This window comes from Salvelinus alpinus, chromosome 1 (genome assembly GCF_045679555.1).
Source record: "Salvelinus alpinus chromosome 1, SLU_Salpinus.1, whole genome shotgun sequence".
NCBI lineage: Eukaryota > Metazoa > Chordata > Actinopteri > Salmoniformes > Salmonidae > Salvelinus > Salvelinus alpinus.
In genome coordinates this window covers 31,024,911-31,045,361 of record NC_092086.1, presented here as the reverse complement: position 1 = coordinate 31,045,361, position 20,451 = coordinate 31,024,911, and the positions used below count along the sequence as shown (strand labels likewise).

The following is a 20,451-nucleotide window of genomic DNA, read 5'->3' as shown; positions in this document are numbered from 1 at the left end:
TTTGGAATCTGATTGATTGATTGCTTCTGTGGACAGGTGTCTTTTATACAGGTAAGAAACTGAGATTAGGAGCACTCCCTTTAAGAGTGTGCTCCTAATCTCAGCTCGTTACCTGTATGAAAGACACCTGGGAGCCAGAAATCTTTCTGATTGAGAGGGGGTCAAATACTTATTTCCCTCATTAAAATGCAAATCAATTTATAACATTTTTGACATGCGTTTTTCTGGATATTTTTGTTGTTATTCTGTCTCTCACTGTTCAAATAAACCTACCATTAAAATTATAGACTGATCATTTCTTTGTCAGTGGGCAAACGTACAAAATCAGCAGGGGATCAAATACTTTTTTCCCTCACTGTATAACGAGTGATGTTCCCTGCATCCTTCACCACTCCCACCCTGACACTACATCTAATGTGTTTTTGGCTGGGCTCACACCCTTTTCTCCTTCCCTCCTCCCTGTGCTCCTCCACTAAGACAAATAGCTCTTCAGCATCCTACTCAGACCCTCTTCAAAGCTCCTTGTAGTCTTGGTGGAAATGGCTGTGAAGTCTGAGTAGCTCCCTGTTAGTTTCATTTCACCAGGGGTGTATCTGCTCAGCTCCACATCCAGCACCTGGGGTCTGTCAACTTCCTCCCAAAACGTCTGCTTTCATTGTTGCCACAGAATCTTTAAATAAAACAGAAATAGCCCCATTTTCCCTCTGTTTAAACGGTTGATGAACTCTTTGTCTCTGACAGGAGACACGGTGACAGCTCCTCCACTACTCAGCCTCTCCCGCTCTCTCTCCATCCCGCTCTCTTTAGTGGCTCTGTCATTGCAGGCAAATCACACTAATTGTGTACAGATTGCGAGCGATGTCGGATTCAATTTGTTCCCTGTTTACCCGGGCGTCTGACTAATGGCTTCAAGGGGGAGTGGGGGTGGAGTAGGGACTTTAACAAGCCCATTCAAAGGCGCATGGGGAAGCTGGCTAGCGCTAGTTTTAATTAGCACCAGGTAGATGAATTATGGATGAGTGTGTGGTGCTGATGGTGGTTAGACTGGTCATCGTCTCATAGATAACATGAGAGAGGATAACGAGAACAGGTCTGATATGGTATGTATAGGCATGGATCAATAGTGTGTGTGTGTGGTCGCACGATAGCTATATAATTAGCTCAGGCAGACCTGTATTTGTTTTTTTAAATGACAGTGTTGGAGCGCATCAACAAACAGGGTTTAATATCTCCATCTAGAAGGCGCTGCCCTAGGAGCAATCCTCTAAGGATCTGAGATGGCTAGAATACCACGATAGTGAACAACTTTTGTTCATAATGCTGTGTAGCCTAGATTATCAAGCTCCATTGAGAGTGTAAAGAGATGGTTAACAAATAACAACCCATACATGGTCAGATTGCTATGCTATCTCAGATTGCTGTATGCTATGCCTTTGTGTGTAATGTAATGGCACCTCTTCCTCCAGACAGTGGGATAGTATTAGTGTCTAGTCAGTCAGGCTGGCTGGAGTCTCTCTGCAATAGAGATGTTATAAAAGACCCACAATTACCGTCCTAAAAGCTGTCGTTCCTCTGCTCCCAGTCCCTCTGGACCCCATCTCTGACACCCCGTTACGACGGCCCTCTACGTGTGCCCAAAACACACCCTCCTCTCTCCTCTCAGGAAGGCCGATGGGAAAATGGGAAAATTGGACGTCCCTAAATGTTCTGTGAACTTTCCTTTACCCCCCTTCACTCCCTTCCCTTTCATGTCTCCCATCCCACTCACTCTGGCCACAACAGGCTTAGACACAGAGTGCACTTCTAACAGACAAAACCCAGGACAAATAACCCTCTGATGGTCCCTGGGACTGGAGGGGAAATAATCTCTCTTACAGGGGGTTTTGATCAAATCTCCACCGTGTGTATCAAAAGACAAGGTGGCGCTGTGAAATGGTCCACAGTCCTGAACTTGTGTTGTTTCTCTCTATCTCCTTCTCTCTCTGTCTGTCATGTGTTGTAAAACCGCCTCTTTCATGGTCAGGTCCCGTCTACTAATGCAGCTCTGAGGATATCATCATTCCCAATAACACTGATTAGCCTCCTAGCATGTACTGCTATGCATAACTGTAATCAGTTCAGTACAATGGAGAGCCCTGTGCTCATAGTTTCTAAAACAATGTACTTTGTTATTTTTTAAACATTTAGTTTCACTCATGCATGTGATATTTTATTTGATGTCCGCATTGGAAGGGGATGCTCCACCTCCTGTTATGAGATGTGTTTGGAAACTGTGGGTTTGCACAACGGAAGATTTTCTGAACAAACTGTCAGTAACCGTCTCAGGGAAGCTCATCTGCATGCTCGTTGTCCTTACCAGGGTCTTGACCTGACTGCAGTTTGGCGTCGTAACCGACTGCAGTGGGAAAATGCTCACCTTCAATGGCCACTGGCATGCTGGATGAGTGTGCTCTTCACGGATGAATCACAGTTTCAACTAGCAGACAGCGTGTATGGCGTTGTGTGGGTGAGCGGTTTGCTGATGTCAATGTTGTGAACAGAGTGCCTAATGGGGGAGGTGGGGCTATGGTATGGGCAGGCATAAGCTATGGACAACAAACACAATTGAAAGCACAGAGATACACCGTGACGAGATCCTGAGGCCCATTGTCATGCCATTCATCCGCCGCCATCACGTCATGTTTCAGCATGATAATGCACGGCCCCATGTCACAAGGATCTGTACACAATTCATTGAAGCTGAAAATGTCCCAGTTCTTTCATGGCTTGCATACTCTACAGACTTGTCACCCATTGAGCATGTTTGGGATGCTCTGGATCGACGTGTAGGACAACGTGTTCCAGTTCCCGCCAATATCCAGCAACTTCACACAGACATTGAAGTGGAATGGGACAACCACAGGCCACAATCAACAGCCTGATCAACTCTATGCAAAGGAGATGTTGCGCTGTGTGAGATAAACGGTGGTCACACCAGATACTGACTGGTTTTCTGATCCACACCCTTACCTCCTGTTTAAGGTATCTGTGACCAACAGATGCATATCTGTATTCTCAGTCATGTGAAATCCATAGATTAGGGCCTAATGAATATTTCAATTGATTGATTTCCTTATATGAACTGTAACTCAGTAAAATCTTAGAAATTGTTGCATGTTGCGTTTATATACCTCTTTATATACCTCAGCCCTCTTCACGACTGTCTTGGTGTGCTTGGACCATGTTAGTTTGTTGGTGATGTGGACGCCAAGGAACTTGAAGCTCTCAACCTGCTCCAATGCAGCCCCGTCGATGAGAATGGGGGCGTGCTCGGTCCTTCTTTTCCTGTAGTCCACAATCATCTCCTTAGTCTTGATCACGTTGAGGGAGAGGTTGTTATTCTGGCACCACCTGGCCAGGTCTCTGACTTCCTCCTTATCACTGTCGGTGATCAGGCCTACCACTTTTATGTCATCAGCAAACTTAATGATGGTGTTGGAGTTGTGCCTGGCCATGCAGTCATGAGTGAACAGGGAGTACAGGAGGGGACTGAGCACACACCTCTGAGGGGCCCTTTAACTGTGAGGGTGCTGCTCTCTCTTTGTTTTGGCACCTTGACTCGTCTAGCTTTCAATTAGAGACAGCTGGTGGCAATCAGTGACCTAATCACTCAACCTCAGGTGTAGCAACTATACAGTATTGCTCCATTATGGACCCTGTCCAGAAACAACCCCTAGCCCGTTCCCCACGCACTTCATGTAGATCTGAAAGAATTGGATAGGTGTGGTAGTCCACCCGGCTGATTATTTTGCCATCTTGCTTATACCTATCCAATCCTTTCAGATCTACACAAGTGTCTAGTGCTAGGGGTTGGTTCTGGACAGGGCCTTGGGCTACTAATTTAAGTGGTTCACTTTCAATAAGTCTAGCTTGCAAAGGTATGAGGACACATGTTGCACCCACCACAGTGCACTGAATTCATATTGAAGCACATCATTTCTAATGAGCAAGTTCCTGAATGTTATGCTCAGATATGTCCTATATATCTGCATACCCAGGCAGGTAGCCTAGTGGTTGGAGCGTTGGACTTGTAACCGAAAGGTTGCAATATCGAATCCCCGAGCTGACAAGGTAAAAACCTGTCATTCTGCCCCTGAACAAGGCAGTTAACCCACTGTTCTTAGGCCGTCATTGAAAATAAGAATTTGTTTTTAACTGACTTGCCTAGTTAAATAAAGGTAAATTTAAAAAAATAACCACCTGAACAAAAACAGTAGATGAGAAATGAAGAGCTGAATATGAGGTGTGTCCGGAACTACACTATTTATACAACGTTTTGCAACTCTATGAAACAACATGCAACACTTTTGAACAGGTTGAATTTACCTGCCCCTTTTCCACTTCAGATTTTAGACCGTAAGAATGGTGAGATCGATGAGCTGAAGACCATGTACAGAGCCAAGCAGAAGGAATCGGAGGAGAGTGTGCGCAAGCTGGAGAAGAAAGGTGAGAGGTCGTGGGGTCATAGTGGGGGTCGAGCCTGGAGGCAGACTCAAGGGGATATTTACACCAGTGTGTCTCTGCACACTCAGAGTAAAACCCCAGTTTAAACGCAGTGTTACTGTTACAGGGGGAGACCCCACTGGTGTGGCCCGATGCTACCCAGCTGTGCTCCTTCTAACAGCACGTTTATGAGACTCTGATATTTCACACTTGTCATAAACAGATTCTTTAGTGACAGTGCATGTGGTACAGTACACTTCCAGCACAGAGCGATTTAGTTGCAGACGTTCTCTATACTCAGCTTTAACCCATTGACACTGGGAGATTGGAGATATTCTCAGTGCTGACATACAATATGAAACAACAATGACGAGGGATACAAAGCATGTGACTTTCACAGAACTTGGTTGAAGTAGTGTGAAAGAAACAAACGTTATTTATGTGTGTGTGCCTTGAGGCTGGGCCTTACTGAGTTCTCTGTGTGTGTGTGTGTGTGTGTGTGTGTGTGTGTGTGTGTGTGTGTGTGTGTGTGTGGGTGTGGGCCTTGAGGCTGGGCCTTACTGAGTTCTCTGTGTGTGTGTGTGTGTGTGTGTGTGTGTGTGTGTGTGTGTGTGTGTGTGTGTGTGTGTGTGTGTGTGTGTGGGTGTGGGCCTTGAGGCTGGGCCTTACTGAGTTCTCTCTCTGTGTGTGTGTTGTTTTTCCATCCACAGTTCAAAGCGTGGTGCGCGAGTCCCAGGTCATCTGTGAGAGCAAAGAGAAGCAGATCGGCGACCTGAAGAAGATGTCAGATCAGTGCACCGACTCCCTGAAAAACCAGTGGGAGAAAAAGGTAAAGGAAAGTTGAAGGGCTGAAGTCGATTTCCAACCAGCCCTAGCCCCTAAGCACTCCTAAGCCTGAGGAAGGCTGCAATGGAAGGATTTGAAAGGGCGGAATCTGGGCTGACCTCAACCAAGCCAGGCTCACTATAGAGCTGGGAAATCTTTATTCTAGACATTTCTATGTAGGCTCACTTGGCCATGCCTGTGTGTTTTTTTTACTGAAAAAATGATGTTAGGACTTCTTCTCTAAGTTGTCTTTTCAGTCCCACTAACTCTAGTTAACTAAGCTGCTCAATGAGATCTTAATGACATTTCCCCTTATCTGTTCAGGGTCACCAAGCATATGATAGTGAAATCCATAAGGGAAGCTCTGCTTAGATGTATGAGAAAAAGTAACTTTTGTGCTTCGGCCCTCTTAAGGATCTGCCCCTTTTTTTCAATTTTCACCTAAAATGATATACCCAAGTCTAACTGCCTGTAGCTCAGGACCTGAAGCAAGGATATGCATATTCTTGATACCATTTGAAAGGAAACACTTTGAAGGTTATGGAAATGTAAAATGAATGTATGAGAATATAACACATTAGATCTGGTAAAAGATAATACAAAGAAAAAAACATGCGTTTGAGAAGGGCCATAATGTATTATTCCTGCCCAGGCACAATTTATCCAATGAACTATTGTATTTCTGTTAAAAATGTTGTATCAAGGTCTGTGGGGCGACGCACAATTGGCCTAGCGTCGTCCGGGTTAGGGAGGGTTTGGCCGGTAGGGATATCCTTGTCTCATCGCGCTCCAGCGACTCCTGTGGCGGGCCCGGCGCAGTGCGCGCTAACCAAGGGGGGCGGGTGCACGGTGTTTCCTCCGACACATTGGTGCGGCTGGCTTCCGGGTTGGAGGCGCGCTGTGTTAAGAAGCAGTGCGGCTTGGTTGGGTTGTGCTTCGGAGGACGCATGGCTTTCGACCTTCGTCTCTCCCGAGCCCGTATGGGAGTTGTAGCGATGAGACAAGATAGTAATTACTAGCGATTGGATACCACGAAAATTGGGGAGAAAATGGGGTAAAATTACAACATTTTTTTTATTTTTTTTTATTTTTTTATCAAGACTGCCCAAATGTGCCAAATTGGTTTATTAATAACTTTTCAATTTCATAACTGTGTGCACTCCTCAAACAATAGCATGGTATTCTTTCACTGTAATAGCTACTGTAAATTGGACAGTGCAGTTAGATTAACAAGAATTTAAGCTTTCTGACAATATCAGATATGTCTATGTCCTGGGAAATGTTCTTGTTACTTACAACCTCATGCTAATCGCATTAGCCTATGTTAGCTCAACCGTCCTGTGTGTGGGACACCGATCCGTAGAGATCCTTAAGAGGTTTTAAAATAAGGTCTCTCGCCCCTGAATAAGGAGTGACTTGATATATCTATTGAAATTGAGAGCGAGACAGAGCGACGCAGGGAGAGACAGAGCGACGCAGGGAGAGACAGACTCAGAGAGACAGACGCAGAGAGAGACAGACTCAGAGAGACAGAGCGACGCAGGGAGAGACAGACTCAGAGAGACAGACTCAGAGACAGACTCAGAGAGAGACAGACTCAGAGAGAGACAGACGCAGAGAGAGACAGACGCAGAGAGAGACAGACGCAGAGAGAGACAGACGCAGAGAGAGACAGACGCAGAGAGAGACAGACGCAGAGAGAGAGAGACGCAGAACAGGCCAGAGTTGGTACAGTAGAATGTCTCTGATTGGACACCTGGGCCAGTGGAGGTAGCCATGGTACCACACGTAGTAGCTGTGATAGGCTGACTGACGCTGTGGTGTCCGTTGCCCCTCTTCCCCCCAGCTGCACGCGGCGGTGGCGGGCATGGAGCAAGAGAAGTTTGACCTGCAGAAGAAGCAAACAGAGAACATTCAGGCGCTGCTGGAGGACACCAACCAGAGGCTGGCCAAGATGGAGGCTGAGTATGGTGCCCAGACACAGTCTACCGTGAGTGGGGGAGATGGGGGGAGTTGGAGGAACACTGTTTCACCATCAGTAACACTTACTGTATACACCCTCTGTCTCATGTTTGAACACGCCCCCTCATAAAGTGTTTGCGGACAAACAGAGCTGACATGAAGGGTGAGGCGTCCTTTCTTACAGTTGAAGTCGGAGGTTTACATACACTTACGTTGGAGTCATTTAAACTCGTTTTTCAACCACTCCACAAATTTCTTGTTAACAAACTATAGTTTTGGCAAGTCGGTTAGGACATCTACTTTGTACATGACACAGGTAATTTTTCCAACAGTTGTTTGCAGACAGTTTATTTCACTTATAATTCACTGTATCACAATTCCAGTGGGTCAGAAGTTTACATACACTAAGTTGACTGTGCCTTTAAACACCTTGGAAAATTAAAAAAAATGATGTCATGGCTTTTAATAGGCTCATTGACATCATTTGAGTCAATTGGAGGTGTACCTGTGGATGTATTTCAAGGCCTTCCTTCAAACTCTGTCAAACTTTGTCAAACTTTGCTTGACATCATGGGAAAATCAACAAAAAAAAATGTAGCCCTCCACAAGTCTGGTTCATCCTTGGGAGAAATTTCCAAACGCCTGAAGGTACCACGTTCATCTGTACAAACAATAGTATGCAAGTATAAACACCATGGGACCATGCAGCCATCATACCGCTCAGGAAGGAGACGCATTCTGTCTCCTAGAGATGAACGTACTTTGGTGCGAGAAGTGCAAATCAATCCCAGAACAACAGCAAAGGACCTTGTGAAGATTCTGGAGGAAACAGGTACAAAAGTATCTATATCCACAGTAAAACAAGTCCTATATCGACATAACCTGAAAGGCCGCTCAGCAAGGAAGAAGCCACTGCTCCAAAACCGCCATAAAAAAGCCAGACTACGGTTTGCAACTGCACATGGGGACAAATGAAACAAAAATAGAACTGGGGGTCTGATGAAACAAAAATAGAACTGTTTTGCCATAATGACCATTGTTATGTTAGGAGGAAAAAGGCGGAGGCTTGCAAGCCGAAAAACACCATCCCAACCGCGAAGCATGTTGGTGGCAGCATCATGTTGTGGGGGTGCTTTGCTGCAGGAGGGACTGGTGCACTTCACAAAATAGATGCCATCATGAGAAAGGAAAGTTATATGGATATATTGAAGCAACATCTCAAGACATCAGTCAGGAAATTAAAGCTTGGTCGCAAATGTGTCTTCCAAATGGACAATGACCCCAAGCATACTTCCAAAGTTGTGGCAAATGGCTTAAGGACAACAAAGTCAAGGTATTAAATTGGCCATCAGAAAGCCCTGACCTCAATCCTATTAACAATTTGTAGGAAGAACTGAAAAAGCATGTACGAGCAAGGAGTCCTACAAACCAGACTCAGTTACACCAGCTCTGTCAGGAGGAATCGGCCAAAATTCACCCAATTTATTGTGGGAAGCTTGTGGACGGCTACCCGAAACGTTTGACCCAAGTTCAACAATTCAAAGGCAATACTACCAAATACTAATTGAGTGTATGTAAACTTCTGACCCACTGGGAATGTGATGAAAGAAAAAAAACTGAAATAAATCATTCTCTACTATTATTCTGACATTTTACATTCTTAAAATAAAGTGATGATCCTAACTGACCTAAAACAGGGACTTTTTACTGGGATTAAATGTCAGGAATTCTGAAAATCTGAGTTTAAATGTATTTGGCTAAGGTGTATGTAAACTTCTGACTTCAACTGTACCTTCCACCTTGTAAAGGTTTCTCTGCCTTTGCATCTGTGTCCTGGGACCGAATCCCATCGTGTGTGTGTGTGTGTGTGTGTGTGTGTGTGTGTGTGTGTGTGTGTGTGTGTGTGTGTGTGTGTGTGTGTGTGTGTGTGTGTGTGTGTGTGTGTGTGTGTGTGTGTGTGTGTGTGTGTGTGTGTGTGTGTGTGTGTGTGTGTGTGTGTGTGTGTGTGTGTGTGTGTGTGTGTGTGTGTGTGTGTGTGTGTGTGTGTGTGTGTGTGTGACAATTAACGTGTACATACACACACACACACTTTCTCTCACTTCTGCTCTCACACACACATTCTCTATCTCCCTCTCTCACACACGCAGATATTTGCATTCAATAGCTTTCACAGGTAATGTGTACTCCTACCCATACACACACACGTTCTTTTTTTCACTCTCTATCACACACACACATGTGCGCTCCCACTTGCAGTGAGATAGTCTGTCAGCAGGATGGAATTTAAGAAGCATCGACAGCGGGCCGTGCGAGGCCGGGTAAGACCCCTCTTTAATAACTAAACACAGGCTATAGCCGGGTAAGACCCCTCTTTAATAACTAAACACAGGCTATAGCCGGGTAAGACCCCTCTTTAATAACTAAACACAGGCTATAGCCAGGTAAGACCCCTCTTTAATAACTAAACACAGGCTATAGCCGGGTAAGACCCCTCTTTAATAACTAAACACAGGCTATAGCCGGGTAAGACCCCTCTTTAATAACTAAACACAGGCTATAGCCGGGTAAGACCCCTCTTTAATAACTAAACACAGGCTATAGCCGGGTAAGACCCCTCTTTAATAACTAAACACAGGCTATAGCCGGGTAAGACCCCTCTTTAATAACTAAACACAGGCTATAGCCGGGTAAGACCCCTCTTTAATAACTAAACACAGGCTATAGCCGGGTAAGACCCCTCTTTAATAACTAAACACAGGCTATAGCCGGGTAAGACCCCTCTTTAATAACTAAACACAGGCTATAGCCGGGTAAGACCCCTCTTTAATAACTAAACACAGGCTATAGCCGGGTAAGACCCCTCTTTAATAACTAAACACAGGCTATAGCCGGGTAAGACCCCTCTTTAATAACTAAACACAGGCTATAGCCGGGTAAGACCCCTCTTTAATAACTAAACACAGGCTATAGCCAGGTAAGACCCCTCTTTAATAACTAAACACAGGCTATAGCCAGGTGAGGCCCCCTCTTTAATAACTAAACACAGGCTATAGCCGGGTAAGACCCCTCTTTAATAACTAAACACAGGCTATAGCCGGGTAAGACCCCTCTTTAATAACTAAACACAGGCTATAGCCGGGTAAGACCCCTCTTTAATAACTAAACACAGGCTATAGCCGGGTAAGACCCCTCTTTAATAACTAAACACAGGCTATAGCCGGGTAAGACCCCTCTTTAATAACTAAACACAGGCTATAGCCGGGTAAGACCCCTCTTTAATAACTAAACACAGGCTATAGCCGGGTAAGACCCCTCTTTAATAACTAAACACAGGCTATAGCCGGGTAAGACCCCTCTTTAATAACTAAACACAGGCTATAGCCGGGTAAGACCCCTCTTTAATAACTAAACACAGGCTATAGCCGGGTAAGACCCCTCTTTAATAACTAAACACAGGCTATAGCCAGGTAAGACCCCTCTTTAATAACTAAACACAGGCTATAGCCAGGTGAGGCCCCCTCTTTAATAACTAAACACAGGCTATAGCCAGGTGAGGCCCGCAACATGAAAGGGCCCTCTTTCACTGGAAATTAGGTGCTCTACCCCTGTTAGTTTAGGCTGACCTCCACACAGGTACACATGCACGGGTGTGCACATACACACACACACACACACCCCTGTTCTCTTCATAAGAAATGTCAGCTGAGGTGAGGTAGCTCTGAACTCCCCCTCTCTATTTGATGTCTCAGTATTGAAGCCCTCTGAAATATTTTGTTTGTCTTTCATCATGCAACCGTGTGCAGTGTTTTTGCTGCTTGCCAAAAAACAAAAGGTAAAGTGAAGTTTATCAAAGCTATCTGACAGAGTGAGAGTTTCAACATATGACACACACATTTTCACGTAGGCTTCTTACCCAAAGAAAGGTGTTTTGACACCTGTAATTGTTTTTGGAACTTGTCTGGTGTCTAGAACAGTTCAGGTAGAGCAGCTGCTAGTGTGTATGTCAACATGAAGACAAGATGAAATATGACTGAAATCTCTTTGTTTGTGCTTGTCTGTGTGCGTCAACGGAGACAAAGAGAACAGAGCATGTCCCTGACAGGCCACTGCAGTATTCCTGTACCATAACAGCATCTTTAGCTGCATCACACACACCCACAGGTGGCATACAAGCACTCCAAGTCTTCTGCTGCTGTGTAATATGTGGGAATATGTTTACGTCTTCTGCTGCTGTGTAATATGTGGGAATATGTTTAAGTCTTCTGCTGGTGTGTAATATGTGGGAATATGTTTAAGTCTTCTGCTGCTGTGTAATATGTGGGAATATGTTTAAGTCTTCTGCTGGTGTGTAATATGTGGGAATATGTTTAAGTCTTCTGCTGGTGTGTAATATGTGGGAATATGTTTAAGTCTTCTGTTAGTGTGTAATATGTGGGAATATGTTTACGTCTTCTGTTAGTGTGTAATATGTGGGAATATGTTTACGTCTTCTGTTAGTGTGTAATATGTGGGAATATGTTCAAGTCTTCTGTTAGTGTGTAATATGTGGGAATATGTTTACGTCTTCTGTTAGTGTGTAATATGTGGGAATATGTTCAAGTCTTCTGCTGGTGTGTAATATGTGGGAATATGTTTACGTCTTCTGTTAGTGTGTAATATGTGGGAATATGTTTAAGTCTTCTGTTAGTGTGGGAATATGTTTACGTCTTCTGTTAGTGTGTAATATGTGGGAATATGTTCAAGTCTTCTACTGGTGTGTAATATGTGGGAATATATGTTTACGTCTTCTGCTGGTGTGTAATATGTGGGAATATGTTTAAGTCTTCTGCTGGTGTGTAATATGTGGGAATATGTTTACGTCTTCTGTTAGTGTGTAATATGTGGGAATATGTTTAAGTCTTCTGCTGCTGTGTAATATGTGGGAATATGTTTACGTCTTCTGTTAGTGTGTAATATGTGGGAATATGTTTAAGTCTTCTACTGGCGTGTAATATGTGGGAATATGTTTAAGTCTTCTGTTGGTGTGTAATATGTGGGAATATGTTTAAGTCTTCTGCTGCTGTGTAATATGTGGGAATATGTTTACGTCTTCTGTTAGTGTGTAATATGTGGGAATATGTTTAAGTCTTCTGCTGGTGTGTAATATGTGGGAATATGTTTAAGTCTTCTGTTAGTGTGTAATATGTGGGAATATGTTCAAGTCTTCTACTGGCGTGTAATATGTGGGAATATGTTTAAGTCTTCTGCTGGTGTGTAATATGTGGGAATATGTTTACGTCTTCTGTTAGTGTGTAATATGTGGGAATATGTTTAAGTCTTCTGCTGGTGTGTAATATGTGGGAATATGTTTAAGTCTTCTGCTGCTGTGTAATATGTGGGAATATGTTTAAGTCTTCTGTTGGTGTGTAATATGTGGGAATATGTTTAAGTCTTCTGCTGCTGTGTAATATGTGGGAATATGTTTAAGTCTTCTGTTGGTGTGTAATATGTGGGAATATGTTTAAGTCTTCTGCTGCTGTGTAATATGTGGGAATATGTTTAAGTGAGACCGCCTCTTTAACTGGCATTGGTAGGTCATCCATCACTGAATATTGAATCTGTTACATTATGTTACGCAACTTCTCTTTGATGAATATTTTGGGCACCAAATGAATTTTTTTATCACTTTAAAGAAGACCCATTTTATCCTAGTTAAATCTATGAAGGACACAGGAGAGTGAAGCTAATATGTAGCCTATCACTACACACTTGTCACTTTGTGTCTGTCTCTCTGAAGGAGCCCATTAGTGGAGTTCAGTGCCGGTAATGTAACGTGCTGCTAACACCTGGTGCTCAGGGGAGTGCGCCAAACACACACACACACAGCCTCTCCGTCTCATCCAATGCCAGGGCGTTAAGTGTCAGCACACGTCCTGGCTCAGTCCTCCTTCGTTCCCCCTTCATTTTCTTAAGGCACTCTTGTTGGCCGCTTGCAGACAATTTACAAAGGACCCCTCTCATGGGGCCTGACGGCGCTGGCCGTCCCTCTCTGTCTTTTTTTTTTACATTTTAGTCATTTAGCAGACGCTCTTATCCAGAGCGACTTACAGTAGAGTGCATACATTTTATTACATTTTACATACTGAGACAAGGATATCCCTACCGGCCAAACCCTCCCTAACCCGGACGACGCTATGCCAATTGTGCGTCGCCCCACGGACCTCCCGGTTGCGGCCGGCTGCGACAGAGCCTGGGCGTGAACCCAGAGACTCTGGTGGCGCAGCTAGCACTGCGATGCAGTGCCCTAGACCACTGCGCCACCCGGGAGATACACACAGAGCTCTCCTATCTCAGCCAGCTCTCATCGGTTAGAGAGGACTGCACACTCCCCATCCAGCCACTTTGTCATCACTTGTATCAACCTGCGAATGCGCTGCATTCCAAACTGTCACACAGAGAGTAGGTGGTTGAATCAACTGTTTTTATTAGGACACTAGTAGAAGCATCACCCAGCTAGCACATTTGGTTCCTTAGAAGTTGTGGGAACGTACGTTTTTGGTTTCCCATTGGTTCTGGTAACGAAGCAATCAGTTTCCTGACCGGTAAAATGGAAAGTTTTTAAACGTTCTGAGAATCGAAGTGAAAATGTAGCCTGTTCTGGGAACGTACATTTTTTATTTTTTGTTGTAGTGAGGTTCTGAAAACATTTTACTATGGTTTCCTGAAAGTTTTCCTGGGAGGTTTTATTAACCTTCTGACAATGGAAATTATAGGTTATTTTGAGGTTTTTTAATAACTTTCACTGAAAGTTTCAGTAAGACTTTTATGAACACTACTAGCTTAGTTTGGGTTAACTTTTTTTAAACTCCAAGCACAGAAAGGATGCATGAACATTTTCTTAGGCATTAGTCATGCAAATTAGTCATGCAAATACATTTATTTTTTATTGTGGCACGGCATCAGTGAGATTCAAACCTATGATCTTCTGTTCTCTATCTATAGAATTAGTCCACTGCGCCACCAGGAAAGAGAGCTAGCATGCCATGTTTTCTTAACTCTAACAAAGCTGTTCATTTTAGTATATTCAAACAGACCCCATTTCAAAGTCAACATTCGCAGGGCCAGACGAATTACCAGGATGTGTACTCAGAGCATGCTGGCAAGTGTCTTCACTGACATTTTCAACCTGTCCCTGACCGAGTCTGTAATACCTACGTTTCAAGCAGACCACCATAGTCCCTGTGCCCAAGAACGCCAAGGTAACCTACCTAAATGACTACTGCCCCATAGCACTCATGTCTGTAGCTATGAAGTGTTTTGAAAGGCTGGTCATGGCTCACATCAACACCATTATCCCAGAAACCCTAGACCCACTCCAATTTGCATACTCTATTGAACTCAACACTGCCCTTTCCCAACTGGACAAAAGGAAACCCTACATGAGAATACTGTTTGTTGACTACAGTTCAGCGTTGAACACCATAGCGCCCTCAAAGCTCATCACTAAGCTAAGGACCCTGGGACAAAACACCTCCCTCTGCATCTGGATCCTGGACTTCCTGACGGGCCGCCTCCAGGTGGTTAAGGTAGGCAACAACACATCTGCTATGCTGATCCTCAACATGGGGCCCCTCAGGGGTGCGTGCTTAGACCCCTCCTGTACTCCCTCTTCACCCACACGACTTCGTGGCCACGCACGACTCCAACACCATCATTAAGTTTGCAGATGACACAAGTGTGGTAGCCCTGATCACCGACAACGATGAGCCAGCCTACATGGAGGAGGTCAGAGACCAGGCAACCACTCCCTCAACGTGATCAAGCCAAAGGATCTGATTGTGGACTACAGGAAAAGGAGGGCCGAGCACGCCCCCATTCACATCGACGGGGCTGTAGTGGAGCAGGTCAAGAGCTTCAAGTTCCTTGGTGTCCACATCACCAACAAACTATCCATGGTCCAAACACACCAAGACAGTCGTGAAGAGGGCGCGACAACGCCTATTCCCCCTCAGTAGACTGAAAAGATATGGCATGGGTCCTCAGATCCTCAAAGATATACAGCTGCACCATCGAGTGCATGTTGACTGGTTGCATCACTGCCTGTTAGGTAACTGCTCGGCGTCCGACCTCAAGGCGCAGCTATCCTGCACCATTCCCAGAACGTTGTGGGATGGTTGTATGCAAAACAACAATAGGACCACCACACTCTCACCAAGCTCTAAGAAACAAATGGTTCTCAGAACGTTATGTGCTAGCTGGGCAGTCACAATCAGCTGGGTCATGGTCATTAATCACCAAACAGAAGAAAACAGGGAGGGACTACGTGGACATTTTAATTTTGCTATGATGTATCCTAATGAACACGCCCCTGGACTTTGTTTGATCACCCTCGATTGAGTTTAGAATGAGGGTGTCTGTATGATTGGTAATCTGGAGCGGTTGTCTGGTTTATGAAGAATGGGATTAGAGGATTTGGTGGGATTACGTAGGCCAAGAGCAATGAGCTCTTCTTCTGTCTGCCCTTTAAACTTGTATTGTGAGGAGGCAGAACTAGGCAGAGCAGGAGAAAGCGAAAGAAACAGCAGCTTGGGGAGAGAGAAAAACGCTTTTGGGAACAAGAGAGAAGATGTTTTCATAGGCAGGTGGAACAGTTGACTTTTTGAAGTCTATTTTTTTAACTTTCTCTTTGAGACTTTGCAGAGGGAATGAAGAGCCTACAGATTCATCAGATGTGTCTTTTAAAACAGTCCCTCCTGATAGGATCTATCCCTGGTGCACTGAGGACTTTGATGTCTGCTTAGCTGAGAGTTGGAGAATCTGGTTGCTGAGAAACAGTCGGTTCAGGCTGACTGTAGAATTGAGCATGAGTTCAGTTGGGTAAACTGTGGTGTGGTGCTGGGATAGTGGGTTTCAGGCCAGAGAAGGCTGGTGGGAGGAGCTTCAGGTGGACGGGCTCATTGTAATGACTAGAATGGAATCAATGGAACAAAGTCAAACGTGATTTCCATATGTTTGATACCGTTCCATGTATTCTATTCCAATCTTTACAATGAGCCCGTCCTCCTATGTCTCCTCCCACCAGCCTCCTCTGATACTGGTAAATGGGTTTGGATTGATGAGCCACTCATGCTGTAGAACAGTGGGATGAAACAGAGTTGTACTGGTCTGCTATCTTAATTTGATCACTGTTGTCGCAGATAATTTTCCTCCTCAGCAGGAAATGCAAATGGTAGTGTATTCAAGGTTCAAATGGCTTCTAACGTTTCTGATTTCCACTTAAAAATGTCAGCCTTGATTTGCCCTAATGAAAAGTGTAATAATTGCAGTATTGTTTTCCTGCTGTGAGAAGGAGGGTCCTATTAAGATAGTGCATCTGTAACAGAATTGTTAATCTTGATGGTGGTCAATGATGTTCATGCTGTCTCATGCTGATGGTCCTCTCCCACTGTATAGGAGCAGACAGTGATGTTCATGCTGTCTCATGCTGATGGTCCTCTCCCACTGTATAGGAGCAGACAGTGATGTTCATGCTGTCTCATGCTGATGGTCCTCTCCCACTGTATAGGAGCGGACAGTGATGTTCATGCTGTCTCGTGTTGATGGTCCTCTCCCACTGTATATGACCAGACAGTGATGTTCATGCTGTCTCATGCTGATGGTCCTCTCCCACTGTATAGGAGCAGACAGTGATGTTCATGCTGTCTCATGCTGATGGTCCTCTCCACTGTATAGGAGCAGACAGTGATGGTCATGCTGTCTCATGCTGATGGTCCTCTCCCACTGTATAGGAGCAGACAGTGATGTTCATGCTGTCTCATGTTGATGGTCCTCTCCCACTGTATAGGAGCAGACAGTGATGTTCATGCTGTCTCATGCTGATGGTCCTCTCCCACTGTATATGAGCAGACAGTGATGTTCATGCTGTCTCATGTTGATGGTCCTCTCCCACTGTATAGGAGCAGACAGTGATGTTCATGCTGTCTCATGCTGATGGTCCTCTCCCACTGTATAGGAGCAGACAGTGATGTTCATGCTGTCTCATGCTGATGGTCCTCTCCCACTGTATAGGAGCAGACAGTGATGTTCATGCTGTCTCATGCTGATGGTCCTCTCCCACTGTATAGGAGCAGACAATGATGTTCATGCTGTCTCATGCTGATGGTCCTCTCCCACTGTGAGCAGAGAGTGATGTTCATGCTGTCTCATGCTGATGGTCCTCTCCCACTGTATAGGAGCAGACAGTGATGTGCATGCTGTCTCATGTTGATGGTCCTCTCCCACTGTATAGGAGCAGACAGTGATGTTCATGCTGTCTCATGTTGATGGTCCTCTCCCACTGTATAGGAGCAGACAGTGATGTTCATGCTGTCTCATGTTGATGGTCCTCTCCCACTGTATAGGAGCAGACAGTGATGTTCATGCTGATGGTCCTCTCCCACTGTATAGGAGCAGACAGTGATGTTCATGCTGTCTCATGCTGATGGTCCTCTCCCACTGTATAGGAGCAGACAGTGATGTTCATGCTGTCTCATGCTGATGGTCCTCTCCCACTGTATAGGAGCAGACAGTGATGTTCATGCTGTCTCATGCTGATGGTCCTCTCCCACTGTATAGGAGCAGACAGTGATGTTCATGCTGTCTCATGCTGATGGTCCTCTCCCACTGTATAGGAGCAGACAGTGATGTTCATGCTGTCTCATGCTGATGGTCCTCTCCCACTGTATATGACCAGACAGCGATGTTCATGCTGTCTCATGCTGATGGTCCTCTCCCACTGTATAGGAGCAGACAGTGATGTTCATGCTGTCTCATGCTGATGGTCCTCTCCCACTGTATAGGAGCAGACAGTGATGTTCATGCTGTCTCATGCTGATGGTCCTCTCCCACTGTATAGGAGCAGACAGTGATGTTCATGCTGTCTCATGCTGATGGTCCTCTCCACTGTATAGGAGCAGACAGTGATGTTCATGCTGTCTCATGCTGATGGTCCTCTCCCACTGTATAGGAGCAGACAGTGATGTTCATGCTGTCTCATGCTGATGGTCCTCTCCCACTGTGAGCAGAGAGTGATGTTCATGCTGCCTTATGCTGATGGTCCTCTCCCACTGTATAGGAGCAGACAGTGATGTTCATTCTGTCTCATGCTGATGGTCCTCTCCACTGTATAGGAGCAGACAGTGATGTTCATGCTGTCTCATGCTGATGGTCCTCTCCCACTGTATAGGAGCAGACAATGATGTTCATGCTGTTTCATGCTGATGGTCCTCTCCCACTGTGAGCAGAGAGTGATGTTCATGCTGTCTCATGCTGATGGTCCTCTCCCACTGTATAGGAGCAGACAGTGATGTTCATGCTGTCTCATGCTGATGGTCCTCTCCCACTGTATAGGAGCAGACAGTGATGTTCATGCTGTCTCATGCTGATGGTTCTCTCCCACTGTATAGGAGCAGACAGTGATGTTCATGCTGTCTCATGTTGATGGTCCTCTCCCACTGTATAGGAGCAGACAGTGATGTGCATGCTGTCTCATGTTGATGGTCCTCTCCCACTGTATAGGAGCAGACAGTGATGTTCATGCTGTCTCATGTTGATGGTCCTCTCCCACTGTATAGGAGCAGACAGTGATGTTCATGCTGTCTCATGCTGATGGTCCTCTCCCACTGTATAGGAGCAGACAGTGATGTTCATGCTGTCTCATGCTGATGGTCCTCTCCACTGTATAGGAGCAGACAGTGATGTTCATGCTGTCTCATGCTGATGGTCCTCTCCCACTGTATAGGAGCAGACAGTGATGTTCATGCTGTCTCATGCTGATGGTCCTCTCCCACTGTATAGGAGCAGACAGTGATGTTCATGCTGTCTCATGCTGATGGTCCTCTCCACTGTATAGGAGCAGACAGTGATGTTCATGCTGATGGTCCTCTCCCACTGTATAGGAGCAGACAGTGATGTTCATGCTGTCTCATGCTGATGGTCCTCTCCCACTGTATAGGAGCAGACAGTGATGTTCATGCTGTCTCATGCTGATGGTCCTCTCCCACTGTATAGGAGCAGACAGTGATGTTCATGCTGTCTCATGCTGATGGTCCTCTCCCACTGTATAGGAGCAGACAGTGATGTTCATGCTGTCTCATGCTGATGGTCCTCTCCCACTGTATAGGAGCAGACAGTGATGTTCATGCTGTCTCATGCTGATGGTCCTCTCCCACTGTATATGACCAGACAGCGATGTTCATGCTGTCTCATGCTGATGGTCCTCTCCCACTGTATAGGAGCAGACAGTGATGTTCATGCTGTCTCATGCTGATGGTCCTCTCCCACTGTATAGGAGCAGACAGTGATGTTCATGCTGTCTCATGCTGATGGTCCTCTCCCACTGTATAGGAGCAGACAGTGATGTTCATGCTGTCTCATGCTGATGGTCCTCTCCACTGTATAGGAGCAGACAGTGATGTTCATGCTGTCTCATGCTGATGGTCCTCTCCCACTGTATAGGAGCAGACAGTGATGTTCATGCTGTCTCATGCTGATGGTCCTCTCCCACTGTGAGCAGAGAGTGATGTTCATGCTGCCTTATGCTGATGGTCCTCTCCCACTGTATAGGAGCAGACAGTGATGTTCATTCTGTCTCATGCTGATGGTCCTCTCCACTGTATAGGAGCAGACAGTGATGTTCATGCTGTCTCATGCTGATGGTCCTCTCCCACTGTATAGGAGCAGACAATGATGTTCATGCTGTTTCATGCTGATGGTCCTCTCCCACTGTGAGCAGAGAGTGATGTTCATGCTGTCTCATGCTGATGGTCCTCTCCCACTGTATAGGAGCAGACAGTGATGTTCATGCTGTCTCATGCTGATGGTCCTCTCCCACTGTATAGGAGCAGACAGTGATGTTCATGCTGTCTCATGCTGATGGTTCTCTCCCACTGTATAGGAGCAGACAGTGATGTTCATGCTGTCTCATGTTGATGGTCCTCTCCCACTGTATAGGAGCAGACAGTGATGTGCATGCTGTCTCATGTTGATGGTCCTCTCCCACTGTATAGGAGCAGACAGTGATGTTCATGCTGTCTCATGTTGATGGTCCTCTCCCACTGTATAGGAGCAGACAGTGATGTTCATGCTGTCTCATGCTGATGGTCCTCTCCCACTGTATAGGAGCAGACAGTGATGTTCATGCTGTCTCATGCTGATGGTCCTCTC

At 45.4% G+C, this 20,451-nt stretch overlaps 1 protein-coding gene across 4 annotated transcripts in view; it reads left to right on the top strand.

Annotated features, from left to right (window-relative positions):
- Positions 1-20,451, top strand: part of cep112 (centrosomal protein 112) — a 223,418-nt gene that overhangs the window by 36,971 nt on the left and 165,996 nt on the right. For all 4 annotated transcript variants that reach the window (XR_011674562.1, XM_071396422.1, XM_071396432.1 and 1 more), the window contains exons 10-12: positions 4,386-4,485; positions 5,193-5,311; positions 7,154-7,297. Coding sequence is in view for 3 of the 4 variants with exons in the window: in XM_071396422.1 (XP_071252523.1) it covers positions 4,386-4,485; positions 5,193-5,311; positions 7,154-7,297 (363 nt within the window). In the remaining variant the exon portion in view is untranslated. The remainder of the gene's footprint in view (positions 1-4,385; positions 4,486-5,192; positions 5,312-7,153; positions 7,298-20,451) is intronic.